Genomic DNA, 23,548 nt, shown 5'->3' on the forward strand with positions numbered 1-23,548 from the left:
TCTTTTCTTCAATTTTTTTTTTTTTTAAAATTAATTTTCTCTTCTTCTCTTAGACAATCCAGTTCTACCCTTGAAACCCTACAATCACAATAAGATAGCAAAACTGAATCAATTCAGTCTTGACATTCAATAAAAAATAACAATTAAATAATAATTTTAGTCATAAATTATGACCCGATCACATTCCCCAACTTGCACTTTTGCTCGTCCTCTAGTAAAATAAAATAAAACAACTTTGATTATCATGTCATTAGCAAAATATAACCACTCGTAAATAAGTAAGAGCATCATCAATGAATCAATAGCAAGGATTCTAAGCATGCCAATGCAATTCAACACAAAGTAAACAAAGAACATCCTCTTCCATACTAGGCAACTTGTACTCTTACATTCAAAATCAACCATCGTAGCTAAGTCATAAGATCCAAATGATATACAAGCCATCATTTTTACCATGCAACTATGATCATGCTATTCTTCTCACAATTACTCTGATCTGTGCAATGTCTTGACCTACTAAGCTTTCGAAATGGGCTACAAGCCAAGGCTAGATCAAAGTTTCCATGTGTTGCTCAATCTGTCCAACCTTTTTTTGCGAAACTCCATGTTTATGACATAGAGGCCCGGTTACTCAGAAGGAAGTCTGTTCTTTTTTTTGTATAGACATTCTACCTGTTCGGCGCAAATTTTAATGTTTCAGTTAAAGAAACTCTGTTACTAAGAAGGAAGTCATAATGCATGATTAAAAAAAAAAAAATTCAACACATAAGGCTTGCATAGTTACACAAGAATCATCATAAACATTCACTAAAGCTAGCAATTTTAGATTGCAATAAAAAAAGTTAACCAACATGGAAGAGCAATCATGTTTTAAGCTTAATTAACTGTTAAACACATCAACACACTCAAAAACCACATGCTATAACTTTTGACAAAGATTTTAAAAAATCTAAAGTAGAAAAATTCAGAAAAATGTGCAATTAATATTAGAGGTCAAATTGTTCCTAATTTAATATTGGTGCAAGTTGGTCACAAGCATAGTAGTCACGGCGCCAAGGTGGTGGAGGGTCGTCTAAGCGCTTGGACGAGAAGGCGCTCGCCTTAAGGCGAACAACGCGACCATGTGTTATTTTTTATTTTTTCTATTTTCTGACATTATTTAGTAAGCTATATATATCTTGTACCATAAAAAATCAAGATTAAGCAACATTAAGTCATTAAAAATCAACATTTAGCCATATTAAATCATAAAAAATTAACATTAAGTCATATTAAGTAATAAAAAATCAGCATTTAGAGAAATGCTCTTGTTCTATAATAAGTTTGACTGGTCAAATGATTATATTTTTACATGAGACTTTTTATATTAGTTATAACATAAAACCATTTTTCCAACAAGTCTAAGATTACTTAAATCTGAGTTGTAATGATATAGTTATGCTCCAGTCAAACTTATTTTTAAGTGCGTGAATACTGTTAAAATCGCCTGAATGAAAATAATTTTATGGATATCGAAGAAAAAGATTATTTTACCGGATTTTTGGTTTTTAACAATATTTTAACATGATAGAATTTATAAAATTTTCATAATTGAGAAAAACCCTATCATTTAAAAGTTGAAAATCGCCCCTATAATCAAAATCTAATTTTGTTCTTGGACTGGGGGGTTGACTTTTTATCCTTTTAGAATTTTATTTTAAATTATTTTTATTGGATTCAAATAGGGGGTATTAAACATTTACTTAAATGATATTTGACATAAATAAGTGCCAAAACACAAGGCAACCTATAGTGCAACAAAGCGACTGTTGCCTAGGTCCCAGGCAAACCGCCTGGATGTCTAGTCATCGCCTAGGTGATGCCTAGCTTGGTTCAAGAATTCGGTCGAATTTCGTAGGTTTTAACAGTATTCCCAAGGGTCGAAACGATATGTCCTGTGACTTTTAAAAGTCAAAGGTTTCGACCATGTTTTGACGAAATTTCCCATGTTTCGACCTAAACATGGGAAATTTCGACCAAACCAACTGGTTGGACTTGAACCAGGTCCTATATAAGTTAGTTTGAAAAGAAACCCAAGCCTTCTTTAGCCGAATTCGACCATCTTCTTAGTTTTTTCTCCTAGGAGTAGGAAACTTGGGGAAACAGTGGAGATTTCCATTTTTTGCCTAACAAAGTTGAATCTAAGGGTGGTTCTTGCTTCATCTACATAAGAAAGAAACCTTGGACCAAAAAGATACGTACCAACTTCCCCAAAAATCATTTTTTTTTATAGAATGTACTTATAAATAGAGTAGAATTATGTTACGTTATTTAGAAGGACCCGATATACGCTTTCACGGTGGCCGATTTTTTTTGCATGTTAATGCTTTTTTTTTGAAAATGCATTTACCTATAACATATTTTAGACAATAAGTCAGCGTAATAATTATCAAACCTTTGGTTCACCACACAAATAATACTGTTTTTTTTTTTATGAAACTAATGATGTGAATGTATTAGAAATGTTTAAAATATGATGCACACAAAAAATCAGATGAAAAAAAAACACTGTTTGGGGATCGAAACTAAGTTTTCACCATATTGAGAAAAATTCCCCGGTATCCTCGAAATGTCCCAGGTTTCAATTGAAATCTCGGTCTCCCCAGGGGTCAAAACTTGATACCGTGAACTTGATTCCTAGTCATTGCCTAGGCGACGCCTTGACAACTATGGTCACAATCACAAATTCAATCATAAATTCACCCTCATTCCTAACTAAAATGGCATTGTCCCCAATGGCAGGTGAACGAACAACTCATTATAAAGCAAAGGAACAAAGCAAAGTAAAGGGAAGGAGTAATACAACTTGATGGAGTAAAGTGCTACTGCTATCATTTGCACCAACATGGCTACGCCCCAATACTAAACGTGAAAAACACAACTAAACGAAAACACAAAGTTAATGGTGGGTTGCCTACCACAAGCGCTAAGTTTACCCTCTCCAGCCAAAGTTGTGGTCATTAAATCAAAATAAATCATAAACTGGGTCAATCAAATAAACATACTTAATGACCTGGCCATTAATAATACCATCCATATAGGGTTTAAGGTGCTGCCCATTAACCTAAAAAATATGCTCTGTTTTAGGATTTTGAATGGTAATAGTAACCACAAAGGGGTCATCCCATCGAAAGCGAAGCTTACCAGGAAAGAGGCGTAATTCGGAATTGAAAAGCCAAAATTTCTAGCTAACTTTAAAAGACTTATGGACAATATATTTATAATGAAAAGCCTTTGCCCTAGACTTATAAATTTGTGCGCTCTCGTAAGCTTCATTGCGCATTTCTTTTAACTCTAAGAGTTGAAGATGACGGTTGGAACCAACTTTGATTATATCAAAATTAAATGTTTTAATGGCCCAATAAGCACGATGTTCCAACTCAATGGGTAAGTGACAAGCTTTACCAAATACCAATCGGTAAGGGAGCATACCAATAGGTGTCTTATACGCAGTATGATAGGCCCATAATACGTCATCTAGTCTCAATGACCAATCTTTCCTATCCGGCCTTACTGTTTTCTCAAGAATGCGCTTGATCTCCCTATTGGACTTCTCTCCTTGACCACTGGTCTGCAAATGATAAGGCGTGGCAACCTTATGAGTAATAGAATACTTCTGCAGAAGAGCTCCAAAATTCCAGTGCTTAAAATGGGAGCCACCATCACTAATGATGGCACATGGAAATCCAAAGCAACTGAAAATATGACTTTGTACAAACTTAACTACCACATTGTGATCATTAGTTCTCGTGGCTCCTGCTTCAACCCACTTCGACACATAGTCTACCGTGACCAAAATATACTCAAAGCCGAAAAATGAAAAGTGAAAGGTCCCATGATCTTTATACCCCACACATCAAAGATCTCAACAACCAGAATAGGATTAAGGGGCATCATAGAGACATGTTCCTGACTATCACTGGACACAACTACGGCAAAACTAATGGCCCCTATCTCTTAAAGGGGGTTTGGAACCCAAGCTTACCTTATTATTAGATAAGGGGAGTACTCTCTGACAAAATTGACGCTTCGCTTGGGCGCTTTGTTATTGCCTCCTATTCCTAAGGGGGAGATTAGGGGCAAATAGGGATGGACAACTTAAAGAGAGGGCTTTATCGGAACAAGAGTACAAAGGAATGATAAGGCGTGGCAACCTTACTTCCACAGTAGAACTCCAAAATTTTAGTGCTTAAAATGGGAGCCACCATCACTAATGATGGCACGTGGAAATCCAAAGCGACTGAAAATATGACTCTGTACATGTTAGAGATATTAGTTATTTTCTGTAAGGGTAGTTTAGTAATCATTATATGTTTTATTTTCATTTCCCTCCTTAGGGAGGTATGTGTAATGTCATGTAAATATATTAGTGAAGCAATATATTGGTGTTAGTGAAACTTTTCTCACAACACACATTCTACCATTCTTATTCTTCTTCTTCATCTTCTTCCTCTTCAACAGAATCTTCTTCTTCTCTCTTAGTTTATCATAAACCTTACATTCTAACTTGGTATTAGAGCAAGAAATCTTGGTTTGAGAGTCGATTTTCAGGTTCCTATATTCTATTTTCCTCTCTTTGGAACCCTCGGTTACAAGTAGGTTCCAAGGTAGAGACCAATATGTGAAAGGACTTGAAGTATTTGTGGGATGAGGCTGAGAGAAGGTCCAAGCAAGCTTTTGAGAGGGTTTTTTAAAGGGCTGAAGCTGCTAGAGAGCTGTTTGAACCTGTACATAGATTACCGCCCTACTTACCTTACAAATCTTCTTTCTCTCTCATCTGGCCACCATTGGGGGTGGTGTATGGCTCATTTGGATCACCCAAACCCCCTCTATTAGGCTTCTAGGCCTTCGGTTTTAAAGGGATAGAGTTGTGAGCTCACAACCTCTGACTCTCCCATTTTTCATGTACTGCCCTACTCTGTTTTTGCTCTCTGCTGGTTGCAAATTGTGTTTTTTTGGTGGTGTGGGACTGTGAGATGTATTTGATGGATTATGTGGAGTGTTATAACCTATTTTGCTTCTCCGAAAGTATGCCTTGATCAGTTTTTTCCCTTGGCATAGTGTTTCTTTCCTTTATGGGATTTATCTTTGAGTATCTGTGAAGGGATTTTGTGGGTAGAGTGTGTACTCCCCATTGTGTTTGTGACTCCTTATCCACACGATGTCTGAAGATAGTGGACTTGGAGTCCTCTTTGGTGATGTTTCAGCCAGTGCATCGAGTAGTGTCCCTCCTACTCCTATGTTTTTTAATAACTCCCATACTAAGATTTCTATTGTGAAGCTGAACACCACCAACTATTTGGATTGGGCCCATTTTGGGAAGCTTTCCTTGTGCAGTAGGGGAAAGTTAGGATATATTACAACTTCCATTAAGGCTCCTCAACCAGATGACCTGACATATCTAAAGTGGGAGACTAAAAACTCCATTGTTATGACATGGCTGATTTTCTGTATGAAACCTGAAATTTGAGGAAGGTTTATGAGGAAAGAAACTGCCAAAGATATTTGGGACAGTGTTACTAAAACCTTTGACCGTGTGGGTGATTCGGCCAAGGTTTATCAATTACTTCAGAAGGTTATTGGCATGAAGCAAGGAGATAAAACCATTTCTGAGTACTACAACATTGTCATTAGTCTTTGGGAAGAGTATGATCACTATAGAGACCTCTAACTGTCCAATCCTGAGGATAAAGCTAAGGTTTACCGAACACTTGAGAAGGAGCGGGTTCTTCTGTTGCTTGGTGGGTTGAATCCTGAGTATGATCCATTCTGGATACAAATATTGGGCCGGTCTCCACTTCCTTCCCTTGATGAAGTGTGTAGCTATTTGTAGAGTGGGGAGACCAGGCGGGTGGCCATGGCACATGCTCCTCTTGAGCTGTCCGCTCTTACTACTAGGTCTCAGAAAGATTGACGTAGTGGTGGCAGAGGCCAAGGCCCACTTCGTGGAGAGGATAGACATTGTGATCATTGTGGGAAGTTTGGGCACACCAATGATAGATGTTGGGCCATTCATGGTCGACCTCCTCGTGGTGGTTCTAGTGGTGCTCGTGGTGGCCGTAGTGAGGGAACTAGAACCCACAGTGTTGAGACTGAGCATGTTCCTACAGGGTTTGCTCCTAGCCCACAGCCAGAGCATAGTTCTCTTACTAGGGAGGATATTACAGCATTTCGCAGGGTCATGTCTCAACTGGAAGGCTCATCATCTTCCCTTACAGTGCCAGAGTCCTCAGCTTCTGCTTTGTAGGTTTCCTTATCTGCCCCTTCCATAGCTCCATCTTGGGTTATTGATTCGGGTGCTATGGATCATATGACTGGTACGTCCCATTATTATGATACATACTCTATTTGTTCCGGTAGAGATAAGGTCAGGGTTGCCGATGACTCCCTTTCCTCCATTTCTGGTAAAAGTAGCATTCCTATTACTTTTTCCATTTCACTTGATTCTGTTCTTCATGTTCTTGCCCTTACACGTAATCTCTTATCTGTGAGTCACCTGACAAAATCCTTAAACTGTTGTATCACATTTTTTCCTTCTCATTTTCTCTTTCGGGATTTGGTGACGAAGATGATTATTGGCAGTGGGCGTGAAGAGAAAGGAGTTTACCTTCTTGAACCCCAATCACCTCTTTTGGCTACAACTCAGTCTTATGTGTGTGGATGTACTGATAGTAGTTCTGTGGATTCTGTGATGTTGTGGCACCAACGTTTAGGACATCCATCTTTTGTTATTATGAGGAAATAATTACCTCATTTATTTACTTTGTTTCCGCATTCTTATGTCTTTCATTGTGAACCATGTATTTTTGCCAAACATTGTCGTTCTTCTTATCCTTATCATGGTAATAGATCTACTGTTCCCTTTCAGATTGTGCACTCTGATGTTTGAGGGCCCTCTACTACCACCTCTTTATTTGGTTTTCTTTACTTTGTCTCCTTTATTGATGATTTTTCTCGTGCTACTTGGAATGTTCTGATGAAGCACAAGAGTGATATGTATGATACCTTTAAAAATTTTTATCATATGGTATGTACATAGTTTGACACCAAAATTAAAATTGTTCGGTCTGACAAAGGGGGGAGTATATGTATGGTGGTCTTCAAGACTTTTTTTACTGACTATGGCATTATCCATCAGGTAGCTTGTGTTGACACACCCCAACATAATGGGGTAGCTGAGAGAAAAAACCGCCATTTGTTGGAAGTCAGTAGGAGTCTTCTCTTTGGCATGCATGTCCCCAAAACTTTTTGGTCTGATGCTCTCCTTACTGTTGCTTATTTGATCAACCGTATGCCAACACAGCTCCTTGGCTCCAAAACTCCATTGGACATCTTGTCTCCCCAGTCTTCTTCTTTCTCCCAAAGTGTTTGGGTGTATCTTTTATGTCCATGTTAATAAGTCTTCCCGGAGTAAATTGGACCCTAAGGCCCTTAAATGCATATTTCTTGGCTACTCCTCCACTACCAAGGGATATAAGTGCTATCATCCTTCTTCTAGACGAAGGCTTCTCTCTAAAGATGTTACCTTCCTTGAGTCTGCCCCTTTTTTTGCCTCATCTCAGCATCCTTTTTAGGGGAAGCATAATGGAGGTGAAAAGGCTACTGATGAGATTCATTTTCTTTCCCCATTGCCTATCTCCCCTTTTATGCTTGACGTTAGGAAACACAAAGAGGTGGATATTTTTTATGTTGGTGATCATTCAAGAGGTGGTTCAGGTTCAGAAAATGCAAAGGAGACCATTGTGTACACAAGGAGGAACAAGAAGACCTACCAAGAGTTCTCTTTGAATCCAACTCCTGAGATCTACCCTTTTCAGTCAGGTAATATCCTTCCTTCCCCATCAGAGTTAGATCTTCCTATTGCTATTAGGAAGGGAAAGAGGGTTTGTACTAACCTTATAGCCCAGTTTGTTTCCGATGACTCTCTCTCCCCTACAGGTGTTGCATTTACCATTGCTCTCTCATCTGCTTCTATTCCTGAGAATGTTTCTGAACCTATGTCTGACCCTAAGTGGAAGCAAGCCATGACTGAGGAAATGAAGGCCTTTGAAAAAAATTGTACTTGGAAATTGGTTGACCTTCTGAGGGGGAGAACTCCAGTTGGATGTAGGTGGATCTACACAATCAAGTACCGGTCAGATGGTACTATTGAGAGATACAAAGCAAGGCTGGTGGCGAAAGGATATAATCAAGTGTATGAGATTGACTATTAGGAGACATTTGCTCCTGTTTCTAAGCATAACACTATAAGGGTCCTTCTGTCTCCAGCAGCAAATAGGGATTGGCCACTGTATCAATTGGATGTGAAGAATGCTTTTTTGCATGGTGACTTGGAAGAGGAGGTGTATATGCAAATTCCTCCTGGATTTAAGTTTCCTTCTGCTATAGGAAAAGTGTGTCTTCTAAAGAAGGCCCTATATGACCTTAAATAGTCTCCAAAGGCCTGGTTTGAAAGGTTCTGACAGGCTATCTTGAAGAATGGTTATTCCCAAAGTCAGGCTGACTGCATCTTGTTTACCAAGCGTGGTAATGGCACCATTACAGCTTTGATTGTCTATGTGGATGACATTGTGGTAACTGATGATGATAGGACTGAGATAGCCAATTTGAAGAACTACTTAGCCCAACAGTTTGAGATTAAGGACCTCGGACCCTTAAAATATTTCCTAGGGATTGAAGTGTCTAGGTCAGAAAAAGGTATAAATATATGCCAAAGGAAGTTTATTCTAGACTTATTGAAAGAAACGGGGATGTGAGGCTGCAAACCTTCAAGTTCTCCTATTGAGCAGAATCATAAGTTGAGAGAAGATGCTGTCCCTTCTCTTGTTGATGCAAAGAAATATCAAAGGCTAGTTGAGGAGCTCAACATCTTCTCTTGTTGATACAGGGAAATATCAAAGGCTAGTTGAGAAGCTCATTTATTTGTCCTTAACTCGTCCAGATATTACTTATGTAGTGGGGGTGGTGAGTCAGTTTATGCATGCTCCCACGAGTGGGTCCTTCGGTACTTGAAGTACTCTCCAGGAAAATGACTACTTTTTGCCAAATATAACCATATGAGGATAGAAGGCTTCACTGATGTAGATTGGGCTGGCTCAATCTGTGATAGGAGATCTACTTTAGGTTACTATATATTTGTAGGTGGAAACCTAGCTACATTGCGGAGCAAGAAACAAGCTGTGGTGGCTCAGTCTAGTGCAAAGGCAGAATTTAAAGCCATGGCTCATGGCGTGTGTGAACTTCTCTAGTTGAGAAGGCTGGTCCAAGAGTTGGGATTTGATACTGAGGCACCTGTGAGGTTCTATTGTGACAAGAAGGCTGCCATAAGTATTGCCCATAACCTTGTGCAACATGACAGGACAAAGCACATAGAGGTGGACAGACACTTCATTAAAGAGAAGATTGACACTGGTTATATATGCACACCTTTTGTGAGGATTGGAGATCAGCTGACTGATATCTTCACAAAGGGTCTTCTTCATCATCAGTTTAGTTCTCTACTGTCCAGGGTGGAAATGCATGATATTTATTCTTCAGCTTGAGGGGGAGTGTTAGAGATATTAGTTATTTTCTGTAAGGGTAGTTTAGTAATTTTTCATTATACGTTTTATTTTCATTTCCCTCTTTAGGGAGGTATGTGTAATATCATGTAAATATATTGGTGAAGCAACATATTGGTGTTAGTGAGACTTTTCTCACAACACACATTCTTCTTCTTCTTCTTCTTCTTCTTCATCTTCTTCCTCTTCAACCGAATCTTCTTCTTCTCTCTTAGTTTATCACAAACCTTACATTCTAACTGTACAAACTTAACTACCACCTTGTGATCATTGGTTCTTGTGGCGACTGCTTCAACCCACTTGGACACAGTCTACCTCGACCAAAATATACTCAAAGCCGAAAGATGACGGGAAAGGTCCTATGAAATCTATACCCCACACATCAAAGATTTCAACAACCAGAATAAGATTAAGGGGGATCATGTCTCGTAGACATGTTTTTGACTTTCTATCACTGGACACAATTACGGAAAAACTCATGGGCATCTCTAAAGATAGCAAGCTAAAAGAAACCATGTTGTAAAACTTTGGCAACAGTTTTCTTGCCACTAAAATGCCCTCTAAATGGAAGAGTGTGACAAAAGGTAAGGATATTATGGAACTCACTCTCTGGGCACACCGACGAATATTCTGGTCAGGACAATACCTAAACAACTCTGGATCCTCCCAATAATAGAACTTCAGCTATGAGAAAAATCTATCTTTATTTTGCTTACTCCCCATTAGGAAGCTTCCCAATAGTCAGCTAGTTCTCTATATGTGCAAAACAAGGAGAAGGAATATGAGAAATTGTAAATAATTGCTCATCAGGGAATGAATCTGTAACATACTCAGTAGTGGAGGGTGACAACTAAGATCCTAGACAGATGATCTGCTACCACATTCTTGGAACTTTTCTTGTCCCGAATTTCTAAATCAAATTTTTATAACAGAAGAATCCATCTAATCAATCTAGTTTTGGTGTATCTCTTGGCAAGTAAATGTCTAAGAGCAGCATGATCAGAGTACACCACAATTTTGGATCGAAGGTGATGAGGTCGGAATTATATCGAGAACAAACACAACTGCTAGCAATTTTTTCTCAGTCGTAGTATAATTCAATTGAGCTTCTGTAAAGATCTTATTAGCATAATATATGACAATAGGTTTCTTGTCGACTCTTTGTCCTAACACAGCTTCAATCGCATAGTCAGATGCATTACACATAATATCAAATGGCATCCACCAATCCGGGGACTAGATTATGGGCTTTAGACAATAAATGTCTAATGGTATGAAAGGCTGGTAGGCATGCATCATCAAAGACAAAATGTGCATCCTTGGGAAGAAAATTGCACAAGGGTCTAGATATAGTACGAAAGTCCTTAATGAACCGCCTATAGAACCTTGGATGGCCTAGAAATGAACGGACCTGCCAAATAGAATTGGGAGGTAGGAGTTTGGTAATCAAATCAACCTTGGCTTTGTCAACTTCTTTCCCACGTTTAGACACAATGTGACCTAGAACGATACCGTCTTGAACCATATAGTGACTCTTCTCCCATGCATATTGACAACTTGCTTGAACCATGCTTGAACCATGTTTAGACACAGCTCATATTGGAGATGCTTTAAACCATGCACTTGCTTGATAATTTGGTTTAAAATGATATCCAATACATATTGACATCCAGACAAATTACCATTGAGTTAAGAGAACTTTCATGTGAGACGGGTCGCTGCTCATTTCTATCTCTGGTGCTGTCACTTCCTAAATTTTTGTGTCATTTCTATCTCTGGTTACATATTTTATGCAAACTATTAACTGCAATTATTTGTCATTCTTACGCCTCCCATTCTGCTGGCTATATACGCTATAATGAATTTTAGAAGATGCATCAACTGATAGGTTTAAATTTATAAAATTTTTATTTTGCATGTGCAGGCCATACTGGAGATGCTATTTCCCAAATACCCAAGCCATTATTTATGTTGTCGATTCCAGCGACACTGATAGGCTTGTAATAGCCAAAGATGAATTTCATGCGATTTTGGAGGTATAAACATGGTCATTTTGTTGTTTTGGAACTAAAATATTTTCCCTGGCCAATTTGTGGTACACTGATGCATGATGGGATCGACAGTTCTCTATCAGAGAATATCGGATTCCAATCTGATCATAGTCCCAAAGATAGGTGGAAAACAGATATTGCATTAATGCAGAATATCAGATCTCTATCCACTAGTTATGCGAACAGATTATAGGTTTGATAAATTGACCTGTTAATCAGTAGCAGGAAAACTCTTCTGAGTGTTGTTTCAGATAACTCTTGACAGCAGAGTAGCCCTTCCAGTACAAACCTAATTGTTGTATACATATTCATTAGAAGTATATCAGAAGGTTTGTTACAATAATACAAAGTTTGAACAAATTAATTCTATGTCAAATCAATCTATGAATGAACATGATGAAATTGATTTGGGCTCATGGAATTAAAAGTACTTGGCTATTTAATAGCATGAGTTGTTTAAACTGTGAAAATAGTAGCATGGGTGAAGATACTGCTGGGGTGGATGTCGGTCTCATCTCATGTTATTGTTTTCTGTAAGGCAGTTAAGATGGTTTCCAAGCTCTCTGATGTTTCTCTCTATGACAATAATGCTCTTTTAACTGTGACATATCTCCGAGGATTTTCTATTTTCTTTTCAACCAATTATCAGTGCCCTGATTGTCCCCTTTTGGATGAACATCATTTATTTTCTTGTTTACCAAACAATCTAATGTTGGTGTTCCATCTTGCTATAAATTTATTCATATTTTTAGATCTAATTTCTAACTTCGATTTTTAATTTACACTGTTGAAATCTTTTGACAGGAAGAAGAGTTAAAAGGTGCAATTGTCGTCATTTTTGCAAACAAGCAGGTTACTGTCAATGCTCTCTTTCTTCTCTACTATCCATATGACTGGAACTTCTATGACCTAATAATAAAATTACCATAAAGAAAGAGTAATTTACTAGAAACTCTTTTGCATTAACATGCTTGGCTAAGGCCGTAGGTTTTAGTTTCTTGCCTCTATTGTCTTCTGAGGAAATTATTCCGTACAATTGGTATCGTTTTGAGTTTTCGTTTCTCTGATCTTCCTAACTTCTACTTGTGCTTTTACAAAGGATCTCCCTGGTGCACTAGATGATGCTGCAGTGACAGAGTCCTTGGAGTTACACAAGATTAAAAACCGTCAATGGGCTATTTTTAAAACTTCTGCTGTCAAGGGTGAAGGCCTCTTTGAGGGCTTGGACTGGTAAGTTCAGTTAACTCTTACTCTTTGCATGCAGTGGTTCTGGCTAATAAATTTCCACCAGTTTTAGATTTCTTGTAGATCTGTGCATCTTACGATACAGAACCTGCATTCAATCTCCTTTTGTCTTGCTCGTCACTTGAACGCTACTTAAATACGACATTAATATTTTTATTTTAAATAACAAGGAATTTTATTGGGGAAAAAATAGAAGAGGAGTACAAATCGTGAATTCTCTTAAATAATTTAATTGGCTTTGCTAGAATTCTCTTAAATAATTTCATTGCTACTTTACTTGCATGATTAGTTAGCTCCTATTCTATGCCAATGATGTTGGTGCTTTAGAAATTTCCAGATATTCTAGATATTGTTCTCAGAGATTTTATATACTGTAAAATGGGCATTCAAGGTGTACAATCCTGCCTAGCTCCTCTTGTTAAGCTATGTTGGTCATTCCATATTATTTTTGTTTTATTTTAATTTGACTTATCTGGTACAAGGACACATTATTAGGATTAGTTTATCTCATCGTCTTAATTTGAGCAATTTTAACTATACCAAGGTTATACAACAACAACAACAACCACAACAACAACAACAACAAATAACTCAGCCTTATCCCAACATAATGAGGTCAGCTACATGGATTTGTGCAAAACAAAATACGAAACACTGGAGTCCAAACAAAATAGGAGAAATGAAAGAAAGAGGAAAGAGGCACAACCCAACAAATCAAGAGAATCTCAGCTAAATGGGGTTGGCTACATGGATACTTTCCCTCTAATAGGCTCTATCCGAGGTCATACTTGGGACAAGACCTAGACTATGCATGTCATTCCTCACTACTTATCCTATGGTTATTTTAGGTCTAACCGTAGCTCTTTTAGCTCCTTCAATCGGAATCAGATCACTCCTCCTTATGGGGCATCCCAGACCTCCATTGAACATGGCCATACGACCTCAAATGACTTTCTCAGAGATTGTCATTGATCGGGGAACCTCTCAAAGCAGCTCTAATATGTTCATTCCTTACTCTATCCTTCCTACTTTTGCCTCACATCCATCTTAATATCCTTATCTCTACTACACATAACTTATCTATATGGCACTTCTTAACTGCCCAACATTCTGCTCCATACATCATAGTCGGTCGTACAACAATCCTATGGAATTTTCTTTCAAGCTTTAAAGGAATACGCCAATTTGATAGCACTCCGGTCGTACCTCTCCATTTCATCCATCCCACTTTAATTCTTTGTGAAACATCCTCCTTTAGGTCTTTGGTATGTACACGGTTCTCTTCTTTTTATCTAGCGTGTAATAGAGTATAAGAAGGATGAGTTGTACTAGGGAAAGGGAGAGAGTAGGAGATAATTTAGCGGTTGGGTTCTATCGAGGAAAACCCTGCTTCTTCTACACAAGTAGATTGGTGATAATGCACGTTGGTTACCATAACTACTCCCTCCTCCACTAATAAGAGACCTAACACATTCCCAACACTTAAACAACCACACACGGTCCCATCATCTAAATAACTAGTTCCCATAATATCTTCCCATAACAATGAGACTCCCATGATACTAACAACTTCCTATTACCCCCATGACCTACATAATACCCTACTGGCATGCGGACAATGCTCCCATGCATCCCATGCCATGATAACCTCAGCACATGTGCAACATGCATACGATACACAACTATGCACGTATCATTCCTCTGCCCTTAAAAAATGATCTTGTCCTCAAGATCAAAGTTGGGAAACTGTTGGATGAGAACCGACTTATCCTCCCAGGTGGCGTCTTCAGGAGATAAACCATGCTAATGGATCAGAACCATTTGCTTTCATCCACGTGTACGCTGGTCGAGCACGGCTTGCGGCCGGGGGTGGAAAGTGTCTTCTTAACCGTGGAGAAGTGGAAGAATCTGCTGAGGAAGATGGCGCCCCCTAATGGACTTCTTGAGTAGGAAGACATGAAAAGTGGGATGAACCTTTGAATCTGGAGGAAGTTAAAGCCTATACGCCACCTTGCTAATGCATTCCAATATCTTAAATGGTCCAAAATAACGAGATGCAAGCTTCTTGGACTTACGAAGAGCTAATGAAGTCTGTCTATATGGCTGTAAGCGGAGATAGACCCAATCTCCTAGCTGGAATTCGCGCTCTTGATGTCGGGTATCATAAACTTTCTTCATTCGGTTTTGAGCTTCAACCAAAGTAGCATATAACACTTCTAACTTCTCATCTCGTTGGAATAATTGATGCTCCACAGCTGCAACCCGAGCCGATCTAGGAACATAAGAGAGCAAGGTTGGTGGCCCGTCCATACACCACTTCGAAGGGAGTTGTTTTGAGAAAATGTGCCAGCTTGTATTGTAACAATACTCCGCCCAGGAGAGCCATTTACCCCACTCCTTTGGGTTTGCACTAGTGAAGCAGCGAAGATACATCTCCATTGTATGGTTGACAACTTCAGTTTGGCCGTCTTTCTGTGGGTGATACATTGAACTGAAGTTGAAACTGGTTCCTTAGATTGAACAATTCTCTCCAAAACGCACTAGTGAAGGTTGGGGCCCTATCACACATAATAGTTTTAGGTAACGTGCAGCTTGAAGATATTATCAAAGAAGAGTTATGCAACTTGAGAAGCCGTGTAAGGATGGGAGAGTGGGAGAAAATGGGAATATTTGGAGAGCTTGTCAACCACCACTATGACAACAGATTTCCCCTTAGAAATAAGAAGGCCCTCGACGAAGTCCATCGAAATACCCTCCCATATCTGCTCGGGTATGGGGAGTGGTTGCAGAAGACCAACTGGGGTGGATTGTTCACTTTTGTTACGTTGACACGTGTCACACCGGATAATCTTCTCCAACACCGTCCTCTTCATTTCAGCCAATAAAAGGTGGATCGAAGCCGATGGAATGTCTGTTGGTACCCTTCATGCATGCTGCCATGAAACTGTCCAATAATTAAATCAAGGAGAATTTTTTGGGATGTAAAATTGTTCCTTGAGTAACTCCTTCACGCAATTACCATGGGCCCACTGCTTCATCTTCCCTAGTTTGGTGGAGTTGTTGCATATCTTCATGAGATTAGATATCCTCCTTGATGGCCTCTATCCATAATGGAAGTGGGTGAGAGTGTGGTCAAGTCATAGCGCATTCCTTCCACCTTAATTTCCTCTCTTCTTGATAAGGAACCAGCTACCACATTCTCACTTCCTTTTTTATACTCAATTGAAAAATCATAATTCATCAATTTGTATAACCACTTTTGTTGTGCAAGAGTGGTTATTTTCTAGGCCCACAAATATTGTAAGCTTTTTTACCAGATCTAACTACAAACCTCCTTCCAATGAAGTAAGGATGCCACCTCTGCACAGCCAATACAAGGGCTAATATCTCCTCATCTGTTGATAATAGTAAATTTTTTCCTTGTAATGACCGACTAAAAAATGCAATTTGGTTGGGCTTGCAATATAACTGCTCCAATCCCTGATCCACTCGCATCACACTCCACGATGAACATTTTTGAGAAGTCAGGTAGAGTAAGGACAATTGCTCAGGTCATAGGTTCTTTAAGTTTTTGGAAAGCTATCTTTACGGCTAAATCCCACTCGAACTGATCTTTATTGAGCATCTTAGTTAACGGCCCCACAATCTTACCATAATTCTGGATGAATTTACGATAATACCCGGTTAACCCGAGGAATCCTCTCATTCTTCTCACGTTTCTTGGCTTGTGCCAGCTCATCATTGCAGCTATTTTGTCGGGATCGACCTCAACTCCTCATTGAGAGATGATGTGTCCTGTATAGTCGACACTTGGCTGTCCAAAGGTGCACTTTGACATCTTCGCAAAAAGTTGGTTTGCCCGTATGATACACAATTTGGTTTCTGGATCCTCCATTTGCTTCTCCCATGTGGTACTATAGACTAGGATGTTGTCAAAGAAAACCAAAATAAATTTTCTCAACTGTGGATTGAATACCTGGTTTATTAGAGACTGGAATGTGTATGTTGCATTAGTGAGTCCGAACGGCATCACCAAAAATTTATAATTTCCATGATGAGAGTCCAGTCGATGTTGCATTGGTGAGTCCGAGCGGCATCACCAAACATTTATACTGCCCATGATGAGTACGGAACACCATCTTCTCAACATCTTCAGGAATGACTCGAATTTGGTAGTACCTAGAACGTAAATCAAGTTTTGAAAAATAGCGAGCACCATGGAGTTTGTCTAGTAATTCATTGATCAAGGGAATTGGAAAGCGATCTTTGATAGTCATCTTGTTGAGGGCATGGTAGTCCACACACATGCGCCACGTGCCATCATGCTTCTTGACTAAGATCACTGGTGAGGAGTAGGAGTTGCAGCTTGGCTGAATGATCCCTATTGTTAGCATTTCATTGACGAGCCTTACCATCTCCCTCTTTTGGAAGTGAGGGTATCGATAGGCCTTCATGCACAAGATTGACTTTAGGGGTATGTGATGATCATGGCTTCTGGTAGGTGGTAGTCCCTTTGGTACCGCTAACACGTCCCCAAATTTCTCTAGGAGCTGTTGTAACTGCTTGTGTGTGGGCCCCTCCTCCATTGGCAATATGGCAGCTATGAAATTTAATTGTAGAAGCATTCCTTGTTGCATCTGCCTTACGTCTCAGTTCGATCTTGAACAATTGTATTGGATTTCGTAGCTATCCCCTTAAGAGCAACCTCTTTCCTGTTCACCTTGAATTTCATGTCATGGTTAGCAAAATCCCACAATATGGCCCCAGTGTTCACAACCAATGGGCACCTAACACAACTTCATACCCACCCAAAGCTAAAAGAAAGAAATCAGCTAAGAATGGAACTCCTTGGACGATGACTTCCACATTGCCACTAACACCCGGGCTAGATAGTTTTTCTCCCGAAACTACCATAACCTCAAATGGTTGCTTTAATTTAGGAGTTAAACCCACCTTTTTTGCCAATTTTGTGCTCATAAAATTGGGGGTACTCCCTGAATCAATTAGGATAGAGTCGCCACTTGTCCCAACTCCCATTTACTCGCATGGTCTCAGGCGCTTGAATACCTGTGATCGCATAGAGTGATATTTTAGGTACATCCTCCCTTACTTCGACCATGTCATCAACTGGTTCATTGGCCACATCAGCCACTTCTTCATAAAATTTCTTGCATCGATGCCCCGGTAAGAAACTCATTGCAATTGAGGCAAAGTCCCTTAGCTCTCCGTTCTTGCACCCCTGTTGGCGTCACTCTTCGAATAGGAATTGAAGTAGTTCCCCCTGTTGGCTCCTTAATGGTCGTGTTGAGCCTCCACACCTCAAAGGGAGATACGATTCTTCTTTGCGACTGGTTCCTCGCCTTGAAAAGTCGAGCTTATCCAATAGCTGAGATAAATTAGTGGGTCAATTTGCGACTTATAAAAAAAATAACGTGTCGACCTGAAGATAAGGATCCTACCTTCACCAATGTCTTCTTGAACCTTGACTGGTACTCTCGGATTGACCCTGTTTGTTGTAGCTTTGCTAATTCACCAGAGAAATCTTGGAATTGGGTAGGGCTGAACCTCTCATGGAGACCGTCACAAAACCCTTTCCAAGTCGCGTCGCCATCATCCTGTTTGTATACCTAGTACCACAACTGAGCGCTCCCCTCAAGATGGAAAAACACCGACGATACTTTCTCTTCTTTAGGAGTCGGATGAAACAGAAAAAATTGTTGATCCGACATGTCCAACTAGTAGTGTCTTCCTTGCCATTTTAGCAGTGGAAATCCAATTTTACCAGCTTAGGTGCAAATGATTTTTGAGAGGTAGTAGTTCGCTGGGCATAGTTCAAAGGAGGAGAATGAGCCAAACCAGGATTTTGAGCCAGCTGATCTCAAAGTCCCTTCCAACTTGGGGCCATTCATGTTTATTCTAGCCGAACTTGTTTTTTTCGAAAAATTTGGATAACTTGAGTATTTCTTGCTGCCCCTTAGGTTTGGATAGGGTTTGGTTTTGTCCTTCATTGAGGGAGTTTACTTCATCCTCAAGACAATCGAACGGGTCATCCATTCCCTTGCTCTGATACCAGTTTGGTGTGTACACGGTTCCCCTTTTTTTACCTATCATGTAATAGAGTATAAGAAGGATGAGGCGTACAAGGTAAAGGGAGAGAATAGGAGATAATTTAGCGGTTGGGCTCTATCGAGGGAATCGTGCTGCTTCTACATAAGTAGATTGGTGATGATTGTCCGTGTATTTCATTAACAATAAAATATTTAAAGGAATACACATTAGTTTCCATAACTACTCCCTCCCCACTAATAAGTGACCTAACACATTCCCAACATTTAAACAACCACACACGTTCCCATCATCTAAGCAACTACTTCCCATGATATCTTCCCATTCAATCAGACTCCACGATAGTAACAACTACCTCTTACCCCCAAAACCTACATAATACCCTACTACTTCCACGTGGACAATACCCAGCCATGCACGTATCTATCACCTTCTTTATTTATGGTTGATCCTAGATATCTAAAATAGTCACATTGTAGTATCTCTCTCCCCAATTTTTACAATGACATTATCCATAGTATGACTAAAGTTACACATCATATACTCCGTCTTCGGTCTACTAACCTTAAAGCCTCTTGTTTACAATGTTGATCTACATACCTTTAACTCAGCATTAAGCCCTGTTTTTGTCTCATCCTTCAAAACAATATCATCAACGAAGAGCATACACCACGTGACCTCATCTTAAATTTTCTTTGTTAAATCATCTATGATAAGCGCAAACAAATAAAGGCTTAAAGCTAATCCCTGATGTAACCCAATTATAATTGGGAATTCATTGTCCTGGCCTCCCATAGATCTCACACTAGTCACCACACCCTTGTACATTTCTTTAATTACATCCATATATTTACTCGACATCCCTCTCTTCAAAAAAACATGCTTGATTAAATCTCTAAGGACTTTGTCATAGGCTTTTTCCAGGTCAATAAGGTATATATGGAGATCCTTCATACTTGCTCTATATCTTTCCATGAGCATCCTCAGTAGGTAGATAGCTTCTATCGTGGATCTACTTGGCATAAAGCCAAATTGGTTCTTTGAGATGTAAGTCTCTCTTCTTAGACGGGCTTCAATAGTATGGCTCACTAGCTGTATGGTTCTGTAGTTATTGTAGCTCTGAATATCACCTTTATTTTGTAGATCAGAATTGCAATGCTTCTCTTCCATTCATCTGGCATTTTCCTTGTGTTTATAATCTTGTTAAATAGATTGGTTAACCAATATACCCCACGTGCTCCTAAGGTCTTCTGATTCTATTGGGATCTCATTTGGGCTTGGTGTCTAACCATACCAAGGGACAGGGGTATATATTTACTATTTGTTTATATGCATGTGTGATGTTGTTTACCTGCATGTGCTTATGTATCACTATTTACATTAACTATGGAAATGTAAATTCAGACTCCAACTTTACCATAGAAGATAAGTTGGACAGACCATTGGACAAGTTATTGGGAGAAATATTACTCTCTCTCTCAACATAAACAGTAGTCATAAAGTTGTCTTGGCTTAGAATTGTTTCTGGAAGCTTTTGTGAAGGTTAAGAGATCTTCTGTGACATATTTACATTTCCACAAAAATTTCAACAAATGTGTCATTTAACATGCTCAGATACGCACATTACCTCCTTGAATGTCTGTTCTTGTGACTTTAAAATCCGTATGTGCATTTACAGATTATCTTACCTCCACCAACTAACTGAGCAGCAGTTGTGGCTGTGATGATAATGAAATAATAGATATGAGAATACATATAAATATTATTGTTTTTGTATGGTCTGGAAACCTTGACTGAAGCTATTGATATTGCATGCAGGCTGAGCAATACCCTCAAGTCTGGAGGTGGCTAACTTAATAGGAGAAGAATCAGGGTAAATGTTTGCCTTCCAGCCAAACACAACGTGGAGAAGACAAAAGTATCATTGATTTGGTATGAATTGTGACAGGAAAGTTTCGAGGATTGGGAGATAATTCATTGGGATCTTGTTTTTGAAATGAGAATGGTTCAGTCAAGGTCTTAACTGTAAAATGGTACCGACGGATTTGAATGTATGTCTAATTTTTGTTGCATTTTCTCATTTTCGTTTACTCTCTTTCCAATTCAGTAGTAAGTGAGGTCTCTGTTGAACATCAAATTTGGCTAATGTTCATTGACTGAAAGAAGATTGAGAACCTGCTTCAATCCAGATGACTGAATTGACGCGTTATTTCCCACAGGCCACAGCCAAGCTAATCATACAGTTGCAAAGTTTTCCGTGTTAGCTAAGAATGAAGAATTGAACGGTAAATGAAAATTTTTAAGTGCATATAAACTCTAAAGTAAGATGCTTAATGGTGAACAGATAAGGTGGGTGATCACAAAAGTAGAGTTGCTTCTTCAGTTCTTGACTTGCAAATGCACTAACAGACCAAGATTGCAAAATGAAGCAATGAAAGTTCTTTCGTCACTTGTGGTTCAAACACAATGCTGCATTTGGCAATCAATAAACCTGATTCCCACCAACACAAACCATGGTCTTCACCAAAACCTCAATTGTCTGAAAGAGGGCAGTGAGGATTTTTTTTTACTGATTTGAGTTGATGGACAACCATCAAAGTATCTTATCAAAAAAAGAAGAAGAAAAACAACCATCAAAGTATATCCAGTAGTGATGTTGGGTCTAGAACCCAACATCTAAACTCTTGCTAGATATTCCCACAACCAAGACATTCAGTTTAAAGGGGCTAAGGTAAAATATAATCGATTCGAAATTGGGAAAATGGTTCAAGATGTTAGCTTTTGTAAAATTGTGTGTATGTGATTCAATTATAGAGATGGAAACATATACATGACTTTGCCATCTAATCATGGCAATATCTGAACAAGGAAATATAATAATACAGCTATATAGACAATACGAGGAGGCAGAATACTACGAACAATATACACTAAAACCCCCCTCGAACCTAAGGTGGATCCTAGAAAACCAACTTGAGTTTGGACATCAATGAATAAAAGGGACTGAAAAGGTCTGCAGGTTGAAGAACTGATAGAACAAAGGAAAATGTGGGAGTTACAAGAAGCAAATGAAACAAAACAAAAAATCAATCCCAATATGCTTAATGCGTTCATGAAACATATCATTGTGAGAAATAAAAATGGTTTGGTAACTACTTGGTAAAAATGGCTTTTTGTGAGAAATAGTTTGGTACTTTTATGTGTAAAATGATTTTTTGAAGAAATGGGTGAAAAGATTCCCTTCACCCATCTTTTTTATAACTGTCTTTCTCCACTTTGGATTTAAGAAGATGGGGCAAGGGGCTTGGATTTCTAATTACAAAGCAAATGACTGCTTCACCCCTCCATATTGAGACTTTAAGCATGTGCTCATTAAAATTCAGCATAAAAATAACTGAAAATTAATTTTGGCCAAAATACATATGACTCTTGATCTCTTTTTAGTTTTTGTATTTTATCAATTTTTTTAAAATAGAAACAATCTCCATAAATGATACCAAACGCAACCAAAACTATTTTTGAGAAGAAAAATCAAAAAGAAAAATGATACTAAAGAGGGCCTTAGATAAATCCGTTGCCCACTTTCAGGCTGTTTTTGTATATAGGTCATGATATATTTATTTTCTTAGGCGCCACAAAGGGAAGAGGAGTTGAACATGTCCACAACCTATGACAAGTTTGAGTGGAGAACCTTCCTTAGAGATGGTAGTGAGAAACCAAGGGAGAGAATGAGGTGAGAAAATGATGTATAAGAAGCTTGGGTTTGAGAATCAACTCGTAAGGATTGTATGATATTTTCTCTCCTGGTTCTAAGGCTGGACCTCACTCAATGGATGTAGATAGTTTTACTTGTAAATCTCATTTCCTATACTTATCTGTGTTTTGTTCTTGTGCTTCTAGTGGCTACACTTTTTTTTTTTTTTGGTTATTTATATCCTACAGAATTGTCCAAGGGGACTTTATTCACACACAAGAGGAGGAGGAGGAGGAGGAGGAGGAGGAGGAGGAGGAGGGAGGAAATACGTGTGACAGGAGTTGATCCCTAAACCGCAAACCTAGCACCTGCTCTACCAACAGAAGCTGCAACTAGTGCGCTATGCACTCCCATTGGCCCCTGCACCAGTGTCTACATGAACTCTTTGTGTCATACACAATTTATAGACATAATTTTGGGGAAAACAACGTTCCTTAGTCACGTGGACCTTACACCAATGTAGGGGCCAACAGGAGTAGGGATACATGGGTTTTGGGTTTCACATGGGTGGGGGTATCATTTCGCCGATCTTTGTGTCTAAGTGCAGGGGCCACAGAACCAGGGAACGTTCATTTCCCCTATAATTTTATTTGTCGTACACGATTTTACGTACTGCTATTGTTTCTATGTTTCAACCCACCAGCCCAACAATCTTCCATTTGAAGTATTTTTGATAAAGAAATGATAGGAATAGTCCATTGTCTTGATTGTCATATCAATTTTAGTAAAAAAATCCATTTCAATTATGCACATTTGAAGCAGAAAAATAAGATGAGCTATAGCTCTAATTTTTTTTAATGGATTCCCTAAGCAGAGGGAAACAAAGTATAAGG

General features: G+C 38.9%; 1 protein-coding gene across 1 annotated transcript in view; it reads left to right on the forward strand.

The window, feature by feature from the left end:
- Positions 1–21,137, forward strand: part of LOC122073941 (ADP-ribosylation factor 1-like) — a 40,192-nt gene extending 19,055 nt beyond the window's left edge. Inside the window, exons 6-9 of the mRNA XM_042638670.1 lie at positions 11,524–11,635; positions 12,455–12,502; positions 12,750–12,880; positions 20,780–21,137. Of these exons, the coding sequence (XP_042494604.1) occupies positions 11,524–11,635; positions 12,455–12,502; positions 12,750–12,880; positions 20,780–20,813 (325 nt within the window). The 3' untranslated portion in view covers positions 20,814–21,137. The remainder of the gene's footprint in view (positions 1–11,523; positions 11,636–12,454; positions 12,503–12,749; positions 12,881–20,779) is intronic.
- The last annotated feature ends 2,411 nt before the right edge of the window (positions 21,138–23,548 follow it).

Source organism: Macadamia integrifolia, chromosome 3 (assembly GCF_013358625.1).
Source record: "Macadamia integrifolia cultivar HAES 741 chromosome 3, SCU_Mint_v3, whole genome shotgun sequence".
Lineage (NCBI taxonomy): Eukaryota > Viridiplantae > Streptophyta > Magnoliopsida > Proteales > Proteaceae > Macadamia > Macadamia integrifolia.